Here is a 21,298-nt window from a genome sequence, read left to right on the forward strand (position 1 = left end):
TATTACAGGAATATTCTTCTCAACTTGACATCATAGTCCGTTGTGCCTTTGTTTTACATCTTTGCTTTCAGGTAGCAAAGTTCATCACCGAGACTCTCTATTCATGTGAAGATGTCTTCATGACGTGCTTAATAAGGAAGACTTCAACCAGACATCTAAAATGCAACTGCCTACAAGAAAGACAGTTGTATAAAATGTAAAGAGAAAAGAATGAAGTTTGGTGCATGTTTAAAAAAAAAAAAAAAAGCAGCTACTTCCAGATGGCTTGTGCTTAAAAGCAATGCTTGTAACACTTAAGGAACTTTAATGGGCAACAGTTAAAGGTACTAGGACAACAGTTGAAGGTGATTAGAAGATCAAGAAGAGGAGTGTAATCAAGGCTTGTGAAAATGAACTTCACCTCAGTTCACTTAGTTAGGGCAACTGTTTATTATTATTTCCTGAAACAGACTTTGGGTCTCTTGTTTCATGGAAATTAAGAGATTTGGCTGATGGAAGCATAACAGTGGATTAAGAAATTTGGTATGTGGCAGCTGTGTGGTATTGCATTCTCCGTTATGATTTAAAGAAATGACAGAAGCAAATCTAGACTTTGGCATGGGCTTTTACTGCAAGCATGTAGACCCTTCAGTATAGTAAGTTCAAACTTTATCATCCAGACGTTTCATAGTTATCCACCTCCAATCTGATCCATTTAGGTCTCTCTTTAGTTATATCTTTTCTGCTGTGCTGAAAATAGCAGCCACAGAACATGCACACGCTATTTATCTTTCTAACAATTGTCCTTGCACTTTCTTTCATGCTGTACTCTTATCCTTTTTCGACTTAGAGCCACTCCTATTATACTGTTTGTAAGGAATCTGCCAACTAACGATAACTTCTTCAGCAACAGATGTAGACAATGATTGGAAAAGTTTCTGAACCATCAAGTTGTGCACATTAGTAATCTGTGTAACAGTGAGATTACTGTTACCCTTCTCCTTCCTCTTCTGCATACTTGTTGCCTCTTGTCCTTAATGTTATTTTAATCTCTTTGGGGCAGGGACTGTGTCTTCCTGTGATTAGCGTAGTGGAGCCCCAGCTATGATTGGGGTCTTCGAATGTTACTGACGTGCAAACAAATAGAAAACAAAAACAAAAAATTGGCCTCTGTGGATAAGGTACTGCACTGGGAGTGAGGAGAACTGATTTCTGTTCCCAGCGGGGTCAGTGACATGCTGTGAGACACTGTGCAAATCGCTTCAACCCTCTCTGCCTCCATTTCTCCATCAGTAAAGTGAGGATAATTCTTCCTTTATTAATAAAGTGCTTTGAAACCTACAGCACAAAAGCATTATAAAAGAGGTAAGTAGTATTACTATTAACAATAATACTCAAATACCCAACTCTTGTTCACTGCTAACAGGTTTCTGTACCATTTGGCTGGAGGATGGCACTGTTTAGATAGTGGATCTAACTTTAGCTTTCTTAATACTAAAAAGCACCTTGTTTATGAAGACTACCGAGGGAAAAAACGAACTAGCAAGAAAAATAAAGTCAAACTTTCCATTTGTTAAGTGTGTGTACGTTCAAAACAGAAGTACATGAAGAATGTGCAGACTGTACCATTTCTGGAGCAACTTAACACTTTCTTTTAAACCTTGCATTTTAATAAACCTTGCATTTTAAAATACCGTGTCAGTGTGGCAACATATACAAAGCTTGTGTGTGTGTTTTTTAGCTTTTAGTAAAAAAAATTCTTACTCCATTCTTTTTGCTTCATGTATTTTCCTACTTGATGACTTAACTTACCACCAATTCCTGCTTCTTCTGCTTCCCTGCTTGTTTTGTCAAAGCTCCTCTCTAACTACCCTTTACTTTAGGCTTAAAAGATCTAAACTAAAATCCTTTTAAATTCTCCTGAGATACGGAAGTTGCAAAGGGGGAGATTGAGTTGGGTTGTGACATTGAATTTATTAGTGTATATGCAGTCAGTACTAGCCAATTCCATAACTGTTGAGGGTCACTCTGGGATATCATTCTCTTTTCATAAAGTAATTGAGGTCAGAGGTTTTTTCCCTACATACTGCACTGCTGGCTAAATTAAAAGTGTAGAATTATCTGATGGGAGGCTTTATCACATATGTAATCTTGGAGAATGTTACGTAAGTTCTACCTTCTAAATACTCTTTGCAGAGGAAAATGCCTTGGTATATCGAGTTAGAAAACATCTATGGCTTTTGAGACTTTGTTGTTTTTAATTACTAAATGTGTGAATAAGTACTTTCAGAATTAACACATGTAGCCTCTAATTTATAGGAGAGGAAGAGATGTTTGTGTCAAGGAGTAACTTTGTTGCCTTAAATAGCTACAATATGAATTCATTCATTTTTTTCATTCTGATGGAACTTCTGTTGAAGAATCTTGTATTTGAACTCTTAGTATTTGAAATTCCTTTTCATAAATTTTGTCTCAGGTTTTTAAAATAGTTTATACTTATAAGCTCGGATATGATCTTTGTCTCTCTTCCAATGCCACTGGGTAAAGTCCTGTTAATATTGATGTGCTAGAAGTGTAGACTAGGAGGCTCCAAAGAAATGTGGATGTGTCCAGAAATGTCTGTTCAGCCTTAGAGGAATCATGTAGTTATTCTCTTGAGTTTTCTCTGATACTCTTGCTAAGTGTTTACTCTACAGTTCTTCTTTGTTCTGTCTTTAGAGCAAGAGAGTGTATAAAATAAAATAATGAAATGTGTTTTAAATAGAAATTCTGCAGTATGTGTGGGTCCATCTGCATGTACCTATTTTGTATTTTTAAATCTTATTTTTAAATTAGGGATTGCAGATAGGGACAAAAGAACTCGAGGAGATGGGAGCAAAGTTCTGTGTTGGCTTACTGCGTTTAAAAAGAATGGCCTCACCTTTGGAATACAATCTGCCTTCTAATCTGTTGGATATTGAAAATGAACTGATTGAGTCAAGCTGTAAAGTGACAAGGTAGTACACATTTATTATATTTACTTTTTTGTTTTTCAGGAAAAATTTCAGTTTCTCAAGTGAGGTAAAGATTCTCTCAAAAATGTTTTTCCACTCATCAAAAATAATGTTGATGTGTTGTGACCTGCGAGTGTAACAATAATCTAAATGTATTGGAAACCTATTTTGTTAATTCAATTGCTTCAAACTTTTAGAGAAAACATAAATACAGAGTTAGACTATATGTCACATTTGTTGCTGGGATAAACACTGGCAATTTTAATGTCATCAGGGAGTTACTACTGCAGGAAAACTCAGTAGGTCTTAGGTCTCAATTTTCTCAATTTTTTTTTTTTTTTTATTACTGGCTACAGTATTTAGACAGACTCAAAGTATGTAAGTTAAAGCACTGTAAGAACTGTAAGTTTTTCTTCCAAACTTTTTTTTTCTTTTTTCCCCGCTGGTAGAGATGTATAACAACATTTAAAGAATTTAAAACGTGTGAAATAACGTCTGGGTCACAGAAGAAATGTGTTGTATCTGCTCAGTAGCTAGCTTAATAAGTTGCCAATTCTTAAAGCTCTAGATAGGCTTTCAAAAGTACGCATACTATTGCATATTTCCATTCATGTAATTCATTACTGAAGTATCCACATGTAGATGGTAATTTGGGATACACAGCAAATAAGTTATTTCAAATGTACAAGCATCTCTGTCTGAAAATCTGGTTAGAGATTAAATAAAGCAGAGTTCCAGGCTTCAGAAAAGCATTAAATTAGAAAAGAGTAAGATGTACACTCTATAATATATTACCACTTGGCATACGTAGACCCAAAAACATTTTTATAGTGGCCTCGGCTGTAGCTCCAACTTAGCTAAAGCAATGCTGTGGAAATTTGGGGAAAAAATGAAATTTATTATTGGTTTTGTGCATCTGAAATGAGGAGGGGCTTGAGACTAAGACTTTCATTAGATGCTAGAATAATGAGCAATTTGTCGGTAGACCATGCAAAACTAGCAGAGATATGGGAGGGCATCTGTGGTACACTGTGGAAAGGAGAGATAATGTTTAGTTCCAGCATTTAAACATGTAAGTGTTATCAGACTGTGGACTACTGAGAAAGACTGAAGCTTGTGTTCATGCTTAGCATTTACAGATAGTAATGAAAAGTGAAGTATAAGCTAAAAGGTGATAAGAACAATAGGAGTAACAATAGGAGAGTGTCTTAACGTGGTTAGAAGTGTATGAAGAGTAGCTGTGATGTATAGGTATCCATCACTCCAGTGGTGGCTGGATCCCCCAGTATCATTTGCTCACTAGTATAGCATTAGCATGCTTGTAATGGCAGGATTTTTATTGTCAGATCAAGTTGTATGCTTGGGTAAGGCTGAGTTAGTAATTCCTGGAAGAGATAGGATCAGAAAAAGGCTTTGGAGTAACATACCCCCACCAGTGTGTAAGCCTTACTGAAGTGTAGGTAGACTCACTGGGAGAGAGTCATATGGCAGATGCTGAAAAAAGTAAGAAGTGCTTTACAGCTATTGGAATGGCATTAGCATGGTGTCTCCAGTGCAGGCGAAACACAGTATTTTAATCACTAAGAATGCCTTGGTGTTGTTTACTGTACTAACATAACATTGATACCAAAAAAATGGTAGCAGCAGAGAGCAGCGCTCAGCATTTGTAACATTGCTGTTCAGTATATCACTTTAAATTTTCATTTGATGTTGTATGAATTACTGTCAACCTTGTACAGTAGGGTTTGAAAGAATAAATAAAATATCAGTGTCCTTGGTTTTACAAGTCAAAAACCATATTCCGCTATCTCTATAATGTGTTTTATAAAAAAAACAAGTGGGGGAGGGGGATAAACTATGAATAGCCTTGAACTCTTGTTCTTTTATGCTTTGCCTTGGTAAAAGTTGGCCATTAGAATGAATTAATGTAATTATCTGCTTTGTCTAAAAAGTCTTTTGCTTGTCCATTTGTGTAGTGTAGCAGTTTAATGAGCAGTACTACAGGGAGATTAGCACAGAAAATCTGCTTCCGCTGCTGTTATGCCAGGGGCTGAGATAGTTGATCATCAGGTAACTATGGAACGCAGCTCTCTTGTCCTAAGCTTTTGGATTAGGAAAACACAGGTTCGGTGGGTTTTGTCTCATGGACAGGGATCAGCCTAAGGAGAAAAAAATTGAATTGCTTATGTATTGGTTTATAAGTGTTGCCAGGGATTCTGGATATGTATCATCTGAAGGTAATCTGTTTAGGATTCTTCTTAAATATATCAGGAGCTTACTGTCTAATAGGCATTTCAGTTGTTCTTTGGGATGAGATGTAAGTGTTGACAGAAGAGATCAAAACTTGAGAAGTCAAAAATGTTAACTGCTAAGGAAGTGTCTGAGTATGCAGAGACGTGGTAAGGAAAGATAAAATCCACCTGGAGTTGAGTCTGGCATGGGATTTCAAAGGCAGCAAGAAGGGCTTCTATGAGGACATAAGTAGTAAAGGAAGACTGGGGAAGCCATGGGCCCACTGCTGAATGGGGCAGGAGCCCTGTTGACACCCGACATGGAAAAGGCTGAGGTACTGAATGCCTTCTTCACCTTTAGCCTTTAGTAGCAAGACCAGCTTTCAGTAATCTTAGGACCCAGAGACTCGGGAAAGTCTGGAGCAAGGAAGACTTACCCCTGGTGGAAGAGGAACAAGTTGGAGAATACTTAAGCAAACTGGACTTACCTAAGTCCCTAGGTCCTGATGAGATGCACCCACGAGTGCTAAGGGAGTTGGCTGATGTCACTCCGAGGCCGCTCTCAATAGTATTTGAATGATCATGGTGGTTGGGACAGGTGTCTGAAGACTGGAGGAAAGCAAATGTCATTCCTATCTTCAAGAAGAGCGAGAACGAGGACCCAGGGAACTACAGGCTGGTCACCCTCACCTTGATCTCTGGGAAGGTGATGAAACAACTAATCCTGGAAAGCATTACCAGCCACATGAAGAAGGAGGAGATTGTGCGAGGTCAAGACGGATTCGCTAAGGGAAATGATGCTTGACCAACCTGATAACCTTCTACAATGAAATGACTGGCTTGGTAGACAGGGGGAATGAAGTGGATATTGTCCGCCTTGACTTCAGTAAGGTTTTGATACTGTCTGCCATAGGATCCTTACAGAGAAGCTAATGAAGTGTGGGCTGGATGGGCAGACAGTGAGGTGCATTGAAAACTGGCTGAACAACTGGGCCCACAGGGTGATGATCAGAAGCACAAAGTCCAGTTGGGGGCCAGTAACTAGCAGTGTACCCCAGGGCATAATACTGGGTCCACTTCTGTTTAACATTTCATTAATGATCTGGACGATGGGGCAGAGTGTACCCTCAGCAAGTGTCCAGATGACACCAAACTGGGAGTGGCGGATCCAGAGGGACCTTGACAGGCTATAGAAATGGGCTGGCAGGAATCTCATGAAGTTCAGCAAGAAGTGCAAAGTCCTACACCTGCGGAGGAACAACCCCATGCACCAGTACGTGCTGGGGGCTGACCATCTGGAAGGCAGCTTTACAGGAAAGGCTGTGGGTGTCATTGTAGACAGCACGTTGAACATGAGCCAGCAATGTGCCCTGACTGCGAGGAAGGCTAATGGTATCCTGGGTTTCATTAGGAGGAGTATAGCCAGCAGGTCAAGGGACATGATTCTTCCCCTCTCCTCAGGACTGGTGAGGCCACACCAGCTCTGGGTTCCCTAGTGTAAGAGACACATGGACATACTGGAGAGGGTCCAGTGTGGGGCCCCTAAGATGATGAAGGGACTGAAGCATCTCCCATGGGAGGAAAGGCTGGGAAAGCAGGGACTGTTAGTCTGGAGAAGAGAAGGTTCAGGGAGCATCTTATCAAGATGTACAAATATCTGAAGGAAGGTTGTAAAGAAGATAGAGCCAGGCTCTTCCGGTGGTGTCTGGTGACAGGATAAGAGGTAATGAGCACAAACTATAGAGGAAATTCCATTTCAGCATTATGTATATAATGGTTTTATATATATATTTGTTTTGAGGGTGCCCAAACACTAGAACCAGTTCCCATGGAGGATATGGAGTCTTTGTCCCTGAAGATATTCAAGAGCTGTCTGGATGTGGTCCTCGGCAACCTGCTGTAGGTGGCCCCGCTTGAGCAGGGGTATTGGACAAGATGACCTCCAGAAGTCCCTTCCAACCTCAGCCATCCTGTGAGAAGTGTCTTTAAGTCTCTCTTCAAAAGACACTGAGTGCTGGTGTTGTGAGCAGCTTCAGATTGGAGTGCTAATTTAGGTAATTAGAATACAAGGTTCTGAAATCACAGTCTAGTTGCATTTCTCTCCCTCAGAACTTTCACAGCCAAGCTCCTGATCCCTTGGCATTTCTGCCATATACGCTTTAATAATTTTGTAAATACTACTTCCTCCATAAATACAGGCTGGCTGTAAGGCAGTTTCACTTGACAGCTATTGTGGATGGCCTCTAAACAATAGTCTTTCAGCAAGTGTTTCTGAGTTCCTTGTGTGCGTTGGTGCAGCATGTTGAATTTCAAAAATTAATACTGACATGTTACCTATTTACCATACTTTCCAGTTTTTAAAAGTTTTACTTTTTTCTTCATTTTCAGCCACTATCATGTGTTAATGAGACTGTAATATTTTTCCCATTCATAAGTGTTACTTCATTGTCAATTTTATTAGAACTAAGCTTCAGTATAAATGTATCTCTTTGAAATACTAAACCTCAGTTACGTCATTTTGAATCAAGATGTGGTTGTGAGTAATTAATTATCAGGGTGGCATTGAAAAACAGCCCCAGATTTCCACATAACTTTATATTAATAGCTGCCTCAGATACAGAATCTGTATTTTATATTGTCTCTCTGGAGAAAGTTAGCATCCCAGTTCACAGGTAGTTAGTGGCTGTGCTTTGGAAAAAAAATTATGTGCTGGATTTCTCAGTTTGTTAATGTTACTCTTGAGGGAGTGGCCTTAAAACAGCATCTGTTCAATTGAGGAATGTCATACGTGAGTCACTCCCCATAGTGTCTGCCAGACAGCTAAAGACACATCAGAAACACTTTAGTATCAGGATGGGATAAAAAAGGGTGAGAAGTCATGTACCAGCCAGCCTTCTAACATAATCGCTTTGCATGAACACATGCACAAAATACCCAGTTCTAAAGATATTTGAAATAAGTGAATAAAAAAAGTAACTAGTTCTTGACCTTCTTTCCAGGGTAGTGGGGGGAGAAGCAATTGGTTATGCTTTACCACTCTGGTTAAGGTTTTAACTGATCTTGCAAACAGTAGACAACTAGGTGCAATTGTGGTAAAGAAGTAGAATACTGTTTGAATTAAATGTTGGTGCTACATGTTACCTTAAACTAAGAACAGGATTACTACTTTCTAATATTTCTGAAACTTTAAATAGATCAGCACAATCATTTATTGAGAGAGATTTTCTTGTTTCAGTGAAACTAAACTTTACAGTAAAGGTAATGATTATGACCCTGATTCTGGAGTAGGATTTCCGTAGTAAGTCTGTACACAAGTTGATCAGCTTCTTTGAAAGTATGTACAAGCGTAAACATAATCCTTTGGACTTAATGGTTCTTCTATTTTGGATTTTTGAAGCACTTTGTTTATGATGGGTATGAAAGTACCTCCAGTGAGTAAAGGGTTGTTACAGCTTTCTGTTTGATAACAAACTTGAGTAATGCTAGATGAGAAAAGGAACAAATGGGAAAGTGGGTTGTTTTGATGTTACAAAATAAAGCAAATCCTGGAGAGAGGGTATGAATAGACACACGTAGTTTGAACTTCCTTCTCCAGTTAAAATACTTCATTAATCCAGATAGCTCTAGAAAAACTTGTATGTACCAAAATGAATTGCATGTAAAGTGCAACCATACTAGGGACAGGGGGAAAACTGCTTCTGACTTGATTTATATTTTGTATAAAATACACAAAATGGTGGGAGTGAGGGGCATGGTGACTGTTTTATACTGGATTTTCTGAAAGCACTAATAAAAGACTTACTGCAAAAATGCAATATAGTTGGCTTGGCACATGTAAGCATAGATGAAAAATAACATGAGGCTTATAATAAGGTTAATATTATTGAGACTGTACATGGAAATGTTTATAACCCTGTTGTGTGAGGAAGATAACTGGTACTCAGGAACTTCAGAAAACAGGAAGATTCAGTCTCTGTCCCAAAAGATGAGGTCATGAAAATCACAAAAGTAATTGTACAGCAAGACAAAATTTTAAGTTGGAGAGAGATCATTGAATAACTTCATTCAATGTTTTGAAACTGAATTTGTATATAGAAAAAAAACTTTAAAAAAAAATTTTCCCTTAATCCTGACCTTTGGGTGTTACACAGATACACATGTGAAAGGTAATACTCAAATGCTTCTGCACTACAGAAATTAAGATAGTGGGAAAAAATCAGATTCTGTACATGTTAGAGTTACAATTTTTATCAGATAAGCAACATTGACATAAGTATTGAACTTTATTGGAGAAATCTGTTAACAACTGTTTAGATTTTTCTAATGTCTTATGGCTTTGTTTCTTAAATTTATTAAATGTAAATCTACTTTAATAACATTAAAATAGAAGAATATGTAGCATGAAGGGGGAAAATAGGTACCCTGTGCTCTCAGTGCTCATTTAGCAATACTGTGTATCTAGGTGAGAATCTGTGATGGAAGAACTAAATGTGTAAATTCCAACAACTTATCTTTAAAATGTGACATTAAGACTGAAATATGTTGTGTATTTGTACCTGACTCTCTATATGTTCTGACCCCATCTTAAAAGTGATTTGATAATCATAATTATTTACACAGAGACTTATTTAATTGAATTCCGTGGAAATGCTTTTTATTTAAAAAATGGGAGTGGAATCAAACACTTAACAGGGAATGTTTTTCAGAGGAAAGTGCAAACTGTACTGCTGTCTGTGTCAGTACTGGAATATTGACCTAATATCACAATGTCCCCTTTTTTCAAGTGTGAATTTTCTTAAACTTTTTGTGTAACCACAGCAGTGGTACAGTCACTGATTTGTCTGTACCTGCTGATGCATCATCAAACAGATTTGTTTAACAAAAGTTACCTAAGCAGTCATCTCTAATTAAAAACATTGAAAAATATTTAAGTACATAATACTTAGCCTGGCAAATGTTCCTTTAGTAAATCTAGAACAATATGACTAGTTTTTTGGATTTGGTTTTTTTTTTTAAATTATAATTCTAGTATCCCTCTGAGACAGGAATGACCCATCTCTGTGCACGATAATAGGAATTTGCTATCTGAGTTGACTCCTTTGATAGCTGTGCTGTGTGGCATAGAAGCCATGAACATACATCATTTTTGCATAAGCAAGAAACTATAACTTTGTTCACAGTATCTGCACTGTTAGCCATAAAAGTGCCTTATAATCATGTATGTTTGCACATTATCTTCTTTCATTCTTTGCTAAAGGGATTAATACTGCCATAGGTGGAATTAAGAGATGGTCCAATTTTTGTTTCCGGAGGCTCAGAAGCAGATTTCTGCCATATACCTTAGGGCATCAGACTTTTTGCCTCAATTACTTGCAAAAGTCTGTCTAGAGCAGAGCAATTTTATTCGGCTCCCCAACAAATATGCCTGTATGACGATTGGGCCAGATATCCTTGGGGTCCAAGTTTCCTGTCTTTGGTACCACTCACTGCATGTCTCAGCAGAAAGTTCAAAAACCTGTACTGTTTATCGATGATAATACTCAAGGGGGAAGTCTCATGTTATTTTAGGGACTGGCTTATATTCAGAACTGAAGCACATACTGTAAAGCAGGTTGTAGTTAAAGGTCAGCTCTTTTATGGCATAATGGGGATACCATGTTCCTCTATTCTGGATATTATTTAAAATAAATTTTAATATAATAGTCTTTTTTAATCAATTCTATTGAAATCCACTTTGTACTGTCTCAGGAAGTACTGGACAAAGGCGTAGTAGATAGCTATTGATGAGATTTTTCCTTCTCCTCAAAAAAAAAAAAAAAAAAGGATAAGGAATATTCAGATTCTAACAGCCAAAGAAAAGTGTGGTTCAGCATGGATTTCCCCCTGGTTTTTCATAGTTTGGGTTTTTTTTGGGGGGGGGATGGGGTGGGGGGTGGAGGAGGAAGGGGGGGTGGAGGTCTTCTTTAAGCAGTGTTTTTGTATGATACTGAATGAGTTTTCAAGGGGATGCTATATTTCCCTTGTACAGTGAAAAAGATGACTGGACACTGCCTCAAGATGTTGCAGTTCATTCAGATTCCATAATCATAATTTTTCTTATGATCTTGGGGATGTGGGAGGCACTCCAGAATGTTTTACTAGAAGGCTACAACTAATTTCCATAGATATGATGAGTATCAGCTCCTAGTGACACCTCTAATAAGGCTCAGCAAAGTCTTGAGCTCTCCTCTTCCTACTTCCCAGTCCAATGATAATGAAGTGTAGGTAAGCCCGTGGCTGGTATTTCTAGGTACTCTTACAGCTAAAGCACAGGGGAGTTGGGCTCCTTAGCTGTATGAGACCTCACTGCTGTTTGGAGAAAAAGTTTGCTTGGTAGGGTTTTCTTCCCTCCCCAACCCCACCCCCAGTAAGGATCTGTCTACTTTTCTGTGCAGCCAAAGTCTCTCCCTTTGTAATTATCAGGAAATAGATTTTAATTTAATTTTTTTCTATTTCTTAGTGCTTTAAAATGATTTTTATTAACACCTCTTGAAACCTGTATGCCAAATCTGTGAAATATGTTGTCCATTTGATCTTTGATTCAATCCTTGTATCCAAAGTGCTGAAGTTTTAGTGTTTCTGTACGGTTCTAGACAAAACATTAAAAATACCTATCAGCTGAGGTATCTATTTATTAGGTATCTATTCACTTTAGTGCTGGAAATATACAAAGAGCCTCTATTGAGTAATATTTATAAAGCTAATTTCTGTTCCTCTTCAGAGGTAGTCATGGGTCATAAGATAGTCATACAATTCCTAGCTTTATATGCCGAGACTTCCATTCCCATTATTCTATTACAATAAAAGTACTGCTTATGCTTTCCTCGTACTTACATAATTCACAGCTCATTACTTAGCATTAGAGATGCTACCTGAGAAATGAGAAGCTACTTGCAGAAAATGCAGGTAAAAAATTCATGAATAAGAAGTAAACAAAAGAGTAGTTTTTACACAGCTGTAATGTCCCTGTAATGTTAGAGTAGAGCAATGAATAACATTGTAGTTATTTCCTTTATATTTTGGATGTTACTGGTGTTACTTTTTACAAAAACAAAATTTTAATGCTTTAGAGGATAAGCAGGCAAGTTTAAACATTCAAGTCTAAACACACAGAAGCACTGCTTTTATGTTTTGGAAATTATTTTGAGGGTTTCTCAAATTCTTTTTGGTTTTACTGGTTGTACTTACAATGACCAAGTAAATGTTAATATTTTAAAATATACCTCCAGTATTTCATTACACATAGGCTCAGTTTCCATGAGTTCATTTTGAACCATGTCTGAAGCATATTTGACTTAAGAAAAATAAAGCAATAAGTAGATTTATTTCCCTCTGGCAGTGCACTTTAACATTTTAAGTGATGAATTAAACACTTTATTTTTCTTTAATTATTTCAAACCCATTTGCCAATGTTTTCCCCCCAGTTCCAAATGGAAAAGATTAGACTAAATGTAATTCTGATCTTGTAGTAAGAATTATAGTTGTTATGCTGACAGGTTGGATAGGGTCTGTATGCAATGAAACAAAAACACATGGCTGCAGTCATAACTGTTAGGACTTACTGGAATTACCTTTTGTGCAATAACTTGACCTCTTTTTGGAAATTCTGTTCGTTTCATTGATTGTTTTGAGGCTCATTGGTGTGTTCTAGAACATGGTGTATTTTTGTTTGTTAATTTGATTTAATTATAGCAGAGAAGCAGACTGAGCTTTTGGGACCCAGCATATCTAGAAAATGGTAGAAAAAGTAGACTGCCAAAAGGAGCTGTGGGAAAGAAAAAACCTGATGTAAAATCCATTTCCTGCACTTAGTCTTACACTTGAGAAAAGGCGTCAGGCTGGTGGGGCACGGCGTGAGGGGTACATGCAGTGAGGTTGTGTCCAAGATCTTCTTGCAAAGTGTCTCTCTCTGGGCTGCTAGAAGGAAACTGTATTCGTCCTACTTTATTTCCCTCTCCCTTAATAACTTTTAAACTTTGTCCAGACATTTGCTTACTTCTAATCTCCTTCACCTGGGAGTAAAAGTTTTTTCCTTCCCACTCTCCTGCAGCGTTTGAGCTTTTCTTGGCCTTTCTTCCAGTAGCATAGGAGTACAACCTACTTAAAAAGAAGGCGTCTTAGACTGCAACTTTTGTCCTGTCTGTCCGTTTCAGAAGGTTAGAAGAAAAAGCTATTAAAGATGAGACCGAGAATTTCACTGCTGGGCCTGGTGGCAGTGCCCATGCACCACGACCCTCCTCTAAGGGTCTAAGAGAAAGTGACTGCTTTTAATTCTGTGTAGACTGTAGCGTCAGAGTACTGTTTGTCTTCTTTAGGGCAAAATAAGGAAACTAGTACTAGTCTAGAGAAAAAAAAAAAAAAAAACAGAAAAAAATAAGTGTGATGAACAGGTTATATATTCTTCATACCATTTTTCAAGCTTTTCTTCCACTCCTGGTAGTATGATCCAAATATTAGTGTGGGCTACAGTCAATGATTGTTGAATCCAACTAATTTAATCCAGTTTTGAGTTTCACAAAATGTATTTCAGGGTGACAGCACAAAGAATCTCTTTTGTGTGATTCCCTTTTATTAAGCTGTCGAGTGAAATTTTGTAACTCTAAAAGTGGGGGTATTTAAAAACAAGACTTAAATGGGATTTGGGTACCCAGGTTCTTATGGCTTAGAAAATAGTTGGACATGTTCTCATGTTTAGCCTTGGAAATTCCCTTGAGGAAATATCCTTACTACTTGGGAAAAACACATAGGTGAAGAGCTCCTGAAGGGGACAGCACATGTAGGTGCATGTGTGACATTGCCAACTGTGGCAGCTTTGCTGATCCCTGGAAGAAAGTGTAGACCCTAAAGGGAAATTAAAAGGAAAAGTATGGAGAAACGATTCCTTTGTGATACTTTCTGACTATCTTACTCCTTTAAAATTTTCCCTCCCTTGGCAATGCAGTTTTAAAAGGAATCATTAGTTCTTCAGATTTTTCTCTCCTTCCTTTCCCAACACCCCAAGTAGCTCCAACTCTCCATAGTTTGGCAGGGAATATTTCTTAACTTTTTCTTCCAAAGTTTTAAAATGTATACACTTCCCCTGTAGTCTCAGAAAACTGCCGATCTCCATGGGATTGAAATTGGTAGTGGTTGTGTCTGGCTTGTGGATTAATTTCTCTGTAATTGAGTCATATGGATGATGAAAAATCCAAGTGTATCTTTTGAGGGACAAATAAAATTTTGAAAAAATACACCATGTTAGTGAATAGGTTTATTTTTTAATATGTTTGGAGCATTACCTAAATAAGAAAAAAACATAGTAAGGTATTGTCATTAAAAAAAAAAATTAAAATATGTTTTAGAAAAAGGTTGTATTCATTCCTAAATTCAGTGTATTCAATGGCGGATGATGTGGTAAATACTCTTTTTAAAATGAAAGAGATATTCTTAAAGTTCTCCATAAACAGATTATGGCATCCCTTACATTACAGAACTGTAGTTGTGTGATGAACAACCTCTGCTAACCTGAGAAAAATAATGGTTTCCTTTTAAAAGGAAAAGCGGGAGGTGTTCGGGTAGAGGAAGAGGGATTATTGAGCAAGTTAATTAGAAACAGCCCAAGGGAAAAGTTAGGAAATTAAAACCCATAGAATCAGCATGACGGCAGCTAAAAATATATTGTCACAAGATATGCCGAGGGCGGGGAGCGGCAGGAAGGCAAATAAAGAATTTGATTAAACAGCAAGAAATGTTTTCAGGTGTTTTGATTTCTACATTTCTTGTGGCCCAGCCTGAGTAAGACAGTGGAGTAATAATTACACTTTGCAGATTCATGCTAACCTATAGAATAAAGATTGCTGGAAAGTTAAATATCCAAGATTAACGTTTCAGAGGAAAACGTGCCATGGGAAAGCAAATGTATGTGAGTGGTATGCGACACAAGTTTTTCGTTTGGATGTAGGAAGTATTTGGATACCATTTTGTGAGGAACGAAGACTCAAGATAGGGAAAGTGAAAAAATAATCTTAATAAATATAATCCTAATATTTATTTGCAGTAATAAATGATTGAGAAGTTGCGGTAGTAGTGGATGGTAGTAGGAAAGCTAAGATTACTATGAGGCAGATTTCAGAGCCAGTTTTTACATTAAAGGCTTATGTAGCTTTGAAAATAAGATCTGTTCATCTATTCTAATGGTACTTTTCTTGAACAGAAAGTAATTTATAATGTTGATTTTCATTTTATTAAATGGGAACTGTTAACAAGAAGCATCTCTCAGTTTTGGATGAGAATTTTGAATATACACATGCCAGAGCAAATGTCTAAAATGTATTACATCAGACACACTGTCTTTTAAGATTGTGCACAGTGGCTGAATTTCTAGCAGTTAGGGGCATGCCTACATGCTTACACATATGTGAATAAGTAAAATACGTTTATATAAATGTGACAAAAATATATATTGAATACATATACCTGTATGTTTTTCAAGACAATATAAAATAGGACACAGTCTATGAACTGACAAGCCACAGGTCAGCTACGTCGTTTGCTTGTGTGTCCAGTTCTGTTTTCTCCTTAAAATAGGTTTTGTTTCAACTTTTTTTTGTTTTTAACTTTTTTTAACTGGATCAACTCTGTGAGTTTAATTTCCAAATAATGACACTTATTAAAAAGAGTGTATAGAATTTTTAAGAGCTTTACTATTGTATATTATACCTCACTAACATGAATTTTTATAAGTGCCTACTGTAATGCATTAACATCCCATTGTCAGTGGTTAATAAAATATTTGTCATTGACATAGCTCATTGTAGTTTTCTGTTTCAGTATTCAGAATTATTAGTTAATATTGGGCCACCATTCAGATTTAATGGCTCCATTTCCTGTGAATTGAATTACACTATCCTGCAATGGCAGTGTGGATTCCTTGCCTATGAAAGCTAACAAATCAGTATCTGTGTTAAGTGATTAGAAGCAGAAGTTGCAAAAAAGCTGTGCACTTGTTGGAGCGCGATACATTTGGTGAAGTTCCTTTCATTTTGTTCTTTAAATAAATTAAACATTTAAGCTTTTTTTTCCCCCCAACTTTTTTTTCCTTAGAAGAAGTGTTGGTGGGTAGTGACTTCCTAAGGCGGAAAGCATCACAGCGTTGAAAGCACAGAAAAATTGTATTCCTTTGCTGGTTCTACCACAGGTTCTTTATGCAAAGCATGTATCCTTAGAGTATGTTGAGTTTCCCACCTGTAAAATGAAAGAGGTATCTTAGTAAAGGTACTGGTTATTTTCCTCACTCTTTCTCTCTCCTAAATGGGAACGATTTTGTTTTAAATACCCAGTTCATTAACCAACATAGTGGGTTGTTGCCCTAGTTACAGCTTAAATAACCTTTAAAACTATTTTGTTTTGTGGAGCATTCCTTTCTGCATGGCTTAATGAGTACAAGCTTGTTTAGTGAACCATGATACAGATTGTTTTAAATGTAAATCCAGAGACCATGACTGAGTTGAATTTTTGATAATTTATTTCCTTACTATTTTAGGTTTTCTCTTTTTTTTTCTAAGCTAGGACTAACAATTCTTCTAATTTTTCCTTCTCCCAATCTTTGAATTAACTGTCAACAGCACAAAACATTACAGTGTGGCATGTCATTGAGGCTACAGGTAGAGGAAGAATACTATGAAATTTATTTATATTGAATAGAGATTGCATTACAGATTTCAGGTGGTCCACTTAAGTTCCTAAAAGACCTTTGGAAAGAAGCACTGATTAATCCTTCTAATTATAAAGTCACAGCCAAGCTAGGCTGTTATGTGCCTTAAGACAAAATTCTTCAAAATTAATACGCAAACATTTCTACAAGTGATCTTTCTCAATAAGAACATTCTTACAGTTCTGTATGATTTGATTATTCAGTAAAATGCATTACAAAACCTTCTTAGGACTTCATCTGAATATAAAATTACTTATGAAATATTTAGGAATACTTAGTGCTTTTAAGGAGATAGCTTTTTATGTCCCAAAGGAGGTTAGTAAAACTGGGTCTGGAAAACACTTCCCCCGCCCCACCTCCCCTGTTCTAGGGAGGTGAGAGGATCAGAAAGTTTTATTTTAACCTTTCTCCAGTTAACACTAAATGTGTTAGTCCTCTTATTCTTGGAGGCCATTAGTTAAGGGCATAGACCATTCTGTGGGCTCAGTTCCTTAAATCCACTGCCTCTGAGTTGCAAGGCAACTCAGAGGCAGTGGATTTACATACAATTTTTTATTGTATGCTTAACATACAATTTTTAAGTTTTAACTGCGTGCAGGTGTGTGAGGATCTGATATGAGTCAAGTGATTTATATGGGAACTTAATCTTAGTTTTAGGCATAAACATGACTCCTTGTTTTGTCATCTCTGATACGTACACTGTAATTGCTCACAATTGATGACCCATGGGGTCACAAGTCCTGCCAACAAACCTGCTCCAGTGTGGGCTCCTCTCTCCACGAGTCCACAGGTCCTGCCAGGAGCCTGCTCCAGCGCGGGCTTCCCATGGGGTCACAGCCTCCTTCGAGTGCATCCACCTGCTCCATCGTGGGGTCCTCCACGAGCTGCAAGTGGATATCTGCTCCACTGTGGACCTCCATGGCCTGCAGGGGGACAGCCTGCCTCACCATGGTCTTCACCACGGGCTGCAGAGGAATCTCTGCTCTGGCACCTGGAGGACCTCCACCCTGTCCTTCTTCACTGACCTTGGTGTCTGCAGGGCTGTTTCTCTCACATATCCTCACTCCTCTCTTCGGCTGCAGTTGTGCAGGTTTTTCTTTTTCCCCCCTTCTTAAGTACGTTATCACAGAGGTGCTACCACCGTCGCTGATGGGCTCAACTTTGGCCAGCGGCAGGTCCGTCTTGGAGGGGGCTGCCGTTGGCTCTGTTGGACATAGGAGAAGCTTCTAGCAGCTTCTCACAGAAACCACCCCTGTAGACCCCCTGCTACCAAACCCTTGCCATGCGAACCCAGTATGATTCTTCTGCAACAACTTCTGATACTGCTATAAAGTTCTTGCCAGTTATTAGTGTAGGTCTATAATGCGTAGCTAATTTCTCATGGCACATTTGCATAACAAGTTGTGTATGACTGACTCATTAGTTCAGGGACTTACAAACGTGGTTTTAGCTCCCAGTTGTTTTACATGCAATTAAAAAATTGATACTATTTCAGGTGAATTGCCCCTTTCCTGAGGCAATTTTTGGATTATTGTATGTCAGGATAGGGACAGGGCATGATCTGAATGTATTGTTCCAAGTAAAACTTTTAACATCATTCATGCAACTTCTTGTTCATTATAGCCCCACTACATACGTTTTGGATGAAGATGAGCCTCGCTTCCTTGAAGAAGTTGATTACAGCGCAGAGAGTAATGATGATCAAGATATTGAATTAGCTGATAACGCAGGTGATTATGAGGCACCTAATCAAGAAGATGGACTTTCAGACTCAGATTCCACAAGGATACTTCTTTCTTGAACCATCTTTGCAGCCAGTAATAGGAAATTAAGTATCCTGGATTTTCATAGTCAAATACTTTCTCGCTCTTGTCTATAAAGGGGATAGGCTTAAGGAAACACAAATAACTGGGGCCTGCGTAGCTCAAGGACAATAAATATTTCTGATTTCTTGGCATTTGTTTTATTTAAGGAGCTCTGTGTTTTCTTTTAGCACTAAATAGATAAATTTATTTACTGGTTCATTTTCTACTAAATAGCACCGCATGGCATTCTGTGTCCTTAAACCCTGTCTTCAAAAAATGGGTTATAATTTGTGGTGTGTCAGAGTACAGAAACTAGTTCTTTGTGGTACGGTTCTTTGAGTTGCTTCCTGAAAAATACATATGTACAGATTTTCTAAATTAATTTGTGTATGTGTGTGTATATGCGCGTGTGTATACTCAAGTGAAGAGGTTATTTTTCAACATTATTTCAAAGATACTTGGCTGTGTTTGAAGTAATGTAGTGCCTGTTCTGGAACCATTCAATAATTACTAAATTAAAAATGAAAAAGTGATGTATGAATTGTTGCACTTGTTTCTTGCTTCTGAGGATTATATGGCTTTGCCACAATACGAGGTGAAAATATATAATGTCTGTTCACAGTTCAGGAGTTTTGTACAGTGACCAATGCAGCCTGTGCATACAAGAACTATACACTTGTATAAAACTCTTTCCCATAAAATAGGCATGTTTAATATGAAGAGGTTTTTTTTTTAAGTGTACATGATACAAAAAGTGGTTTGATATGTACACTATATGTATGTTCAGCTACCCAGTTGCTCCATTTTTCGTGTTCAATATGCACGTAGTTAAAAAGAGTTCACTTTACTGGGGGGCACATTAACTATATACCCAATCCAAATGCTTTAAGAAGGAAGGTGCATTTTGGTTTAAACATCTTTTGCCTGGTCTCAATCCAGTGTTAACCCTGCTCAGAGAAGGAGATTGGACTGTAACTTCCTGAAGTCTCTTCCAGCCTGAATAATTTTTCTGCGATCCTGTATTCTTCATGTTTAAAGTCAAGCTGTCAGGCATGGGATTTACACTTCTTCATCTTCTAATGAAGATGTCATCTACTAATTCTTATTGCCTCTTGCCTCTGCTCAGAATAAGATCTAATAGAGAAATGAAGTTGTACCCCGTTGTTTACAGAACTGACATGTTTTGGAATGAAAAATACTTTTGCGAAATGATTTTTACTTGATGTGACCCAGTTGTGGCATTCATTTTCTGCTGCATGTGCAAGGGCTTTAAGAGCATGAAGCATAACAGTTCTAAATTACGGCAGGTTTTTAACTGATGAGAACTTTGTGTATGTTTACTGTTGCAAATAAAACTTTATTTTGGAGGGGAAGGGTGCCTTTGGTAGAAGGATTTTCACTAGGATCTGCTGTTTCAAATGCAGCATTGTTTGGTGATGCCTGTCCATGCCATCCTGATTCTGGAACTGGAGAAGGGGTTTTGATCTCTCATGATACACTGCTGTATTTTTGTTTAAAGGCTTAAATTTATATTAATAATCACAGTTTTGAGATATAAGGTATAATGGAAACATTTACATTCTTGTCCCTTTATAAATTTCTCTCTCTAGTGAAAATTATCATTCCTGTGTTCTGTGAACTACACACTGTAAATAAGCAAGTTTATTTAATACCCTGTTGAAGAGGAGCCCTCTGCATTGAAACTGTAGAGGAGTTTGGGAATTTGCCAAATGGAAGGATGAACCTTGCCACAGAATTTGAATGATCTTTGAGTCAGCCCAGTGAGAGCAGTGCAGAATGCTCATATTGCTGTGTCAGTTTTATACTAGTTATCTGCATAAATAGATTTTCATCCTTAAGGAGCTTACACAAATAATTTTGACTTAAATTTCAGGGGGTGCAGGATGCCACACGTTAGTTAGCCCCCTTGTGCATTTCTCCTTAGTTTTCATACGAATCTGTACTAATCCTGGAACACTTATTTTCATACTACAGACAAGACTAGAAATGTATTTCATCCATTTAGAAAGAATTGTGGCTTAGTAGTACAAAATCATCTTTTCATCCTGAGTAAATATGCATATATGTTCTTCTCATGTCTTCTACAGCTTTTAGTCTGTGCAGAGAAGGAGTTATGAATGACTTATATAATGGCTCAGGATAACAGGCACTTTCCTAAAACAATAACATTGCATTTATACATTAGATGCTAATGTACTTACGCATTGGATTAGATGTATGCATTTGATGAGATGAGATGTCAGTCTGGCAGTTGTGGGTCTGAACTTCTACCAGTGCAGTTCTGATGCAAGAGTGAAACTTTGTCCTTATCTTACACGTTGTTGAAAATGCAAGGGCCATTTTACCTCTTACACGTTTTGTGGCACTTCTTAACGTGCCTTCTGAAAGGCAAGAGTCTTCTCCATTCATGCTCACAGGGACGCCGGTTCGTGGGAAGAACTGCTGCGGTGGTAGCTGCTTCACAGTGTTTATCCCTTCTCTAATACATGTTGCCATTGTTGCAGCAGCGTTGGCAGACACGTGCCGGTATCCCCTTTT

The 21,298-nt window shown here is 37.7% G+C and overlaps 1 protein-coding gene across 4 annotated transcripts in view; it reads left to right on the forward strand.

The window, feature by feature from the left end:
• The window catches only part of AGTPBP1 (ATP/GTP binding carboxypeptidase 1), a 66,392-nt gene extending 47,114 nt beyond the window's left edge, over positions 1-19,278 (forward strand). Inside the window, exons 25-26 of one of the 4 annotated variants that reach the window (XR_012670900.1) lie at positions 2,815-2,975; positions 18,558-19,274. Coding sequence is in view for 3 of the 4 variants with exons in the window: in XM_075136910.1 (XP_074993011.1) it covers positions 2,815-2,975; positions 18,558-18,735 (339 nt within the window). In the remaining variant the exon portion in view is untranslated. Of the gene's footprint in view, positions 1-71; positions 197-2,814; positions 2,976-18,557 lie in introns of those variants that run through there. The other 3 variants (XM_075136910.1, XM_075136911.1, XM_075136912.1) reach the window with 3 other exon arrangements.
• Positions 19,279-21,298: the final 2,020 nt, after the last annotated feature.

This window comes from Calonectris borealis, chromosome Z, assembly GCF_964195595.1.
Source record: "Calonectris borealis chromosome Z, bCalBor7.hap1.2, whole genome shotgun sequence".
Classification (NCBI taxonomy): Eukaryota; Metazoa; Chordata; class Aves; order Procellariiformes; family Procellariidae; genus Calonectris; species Calonectris borealis.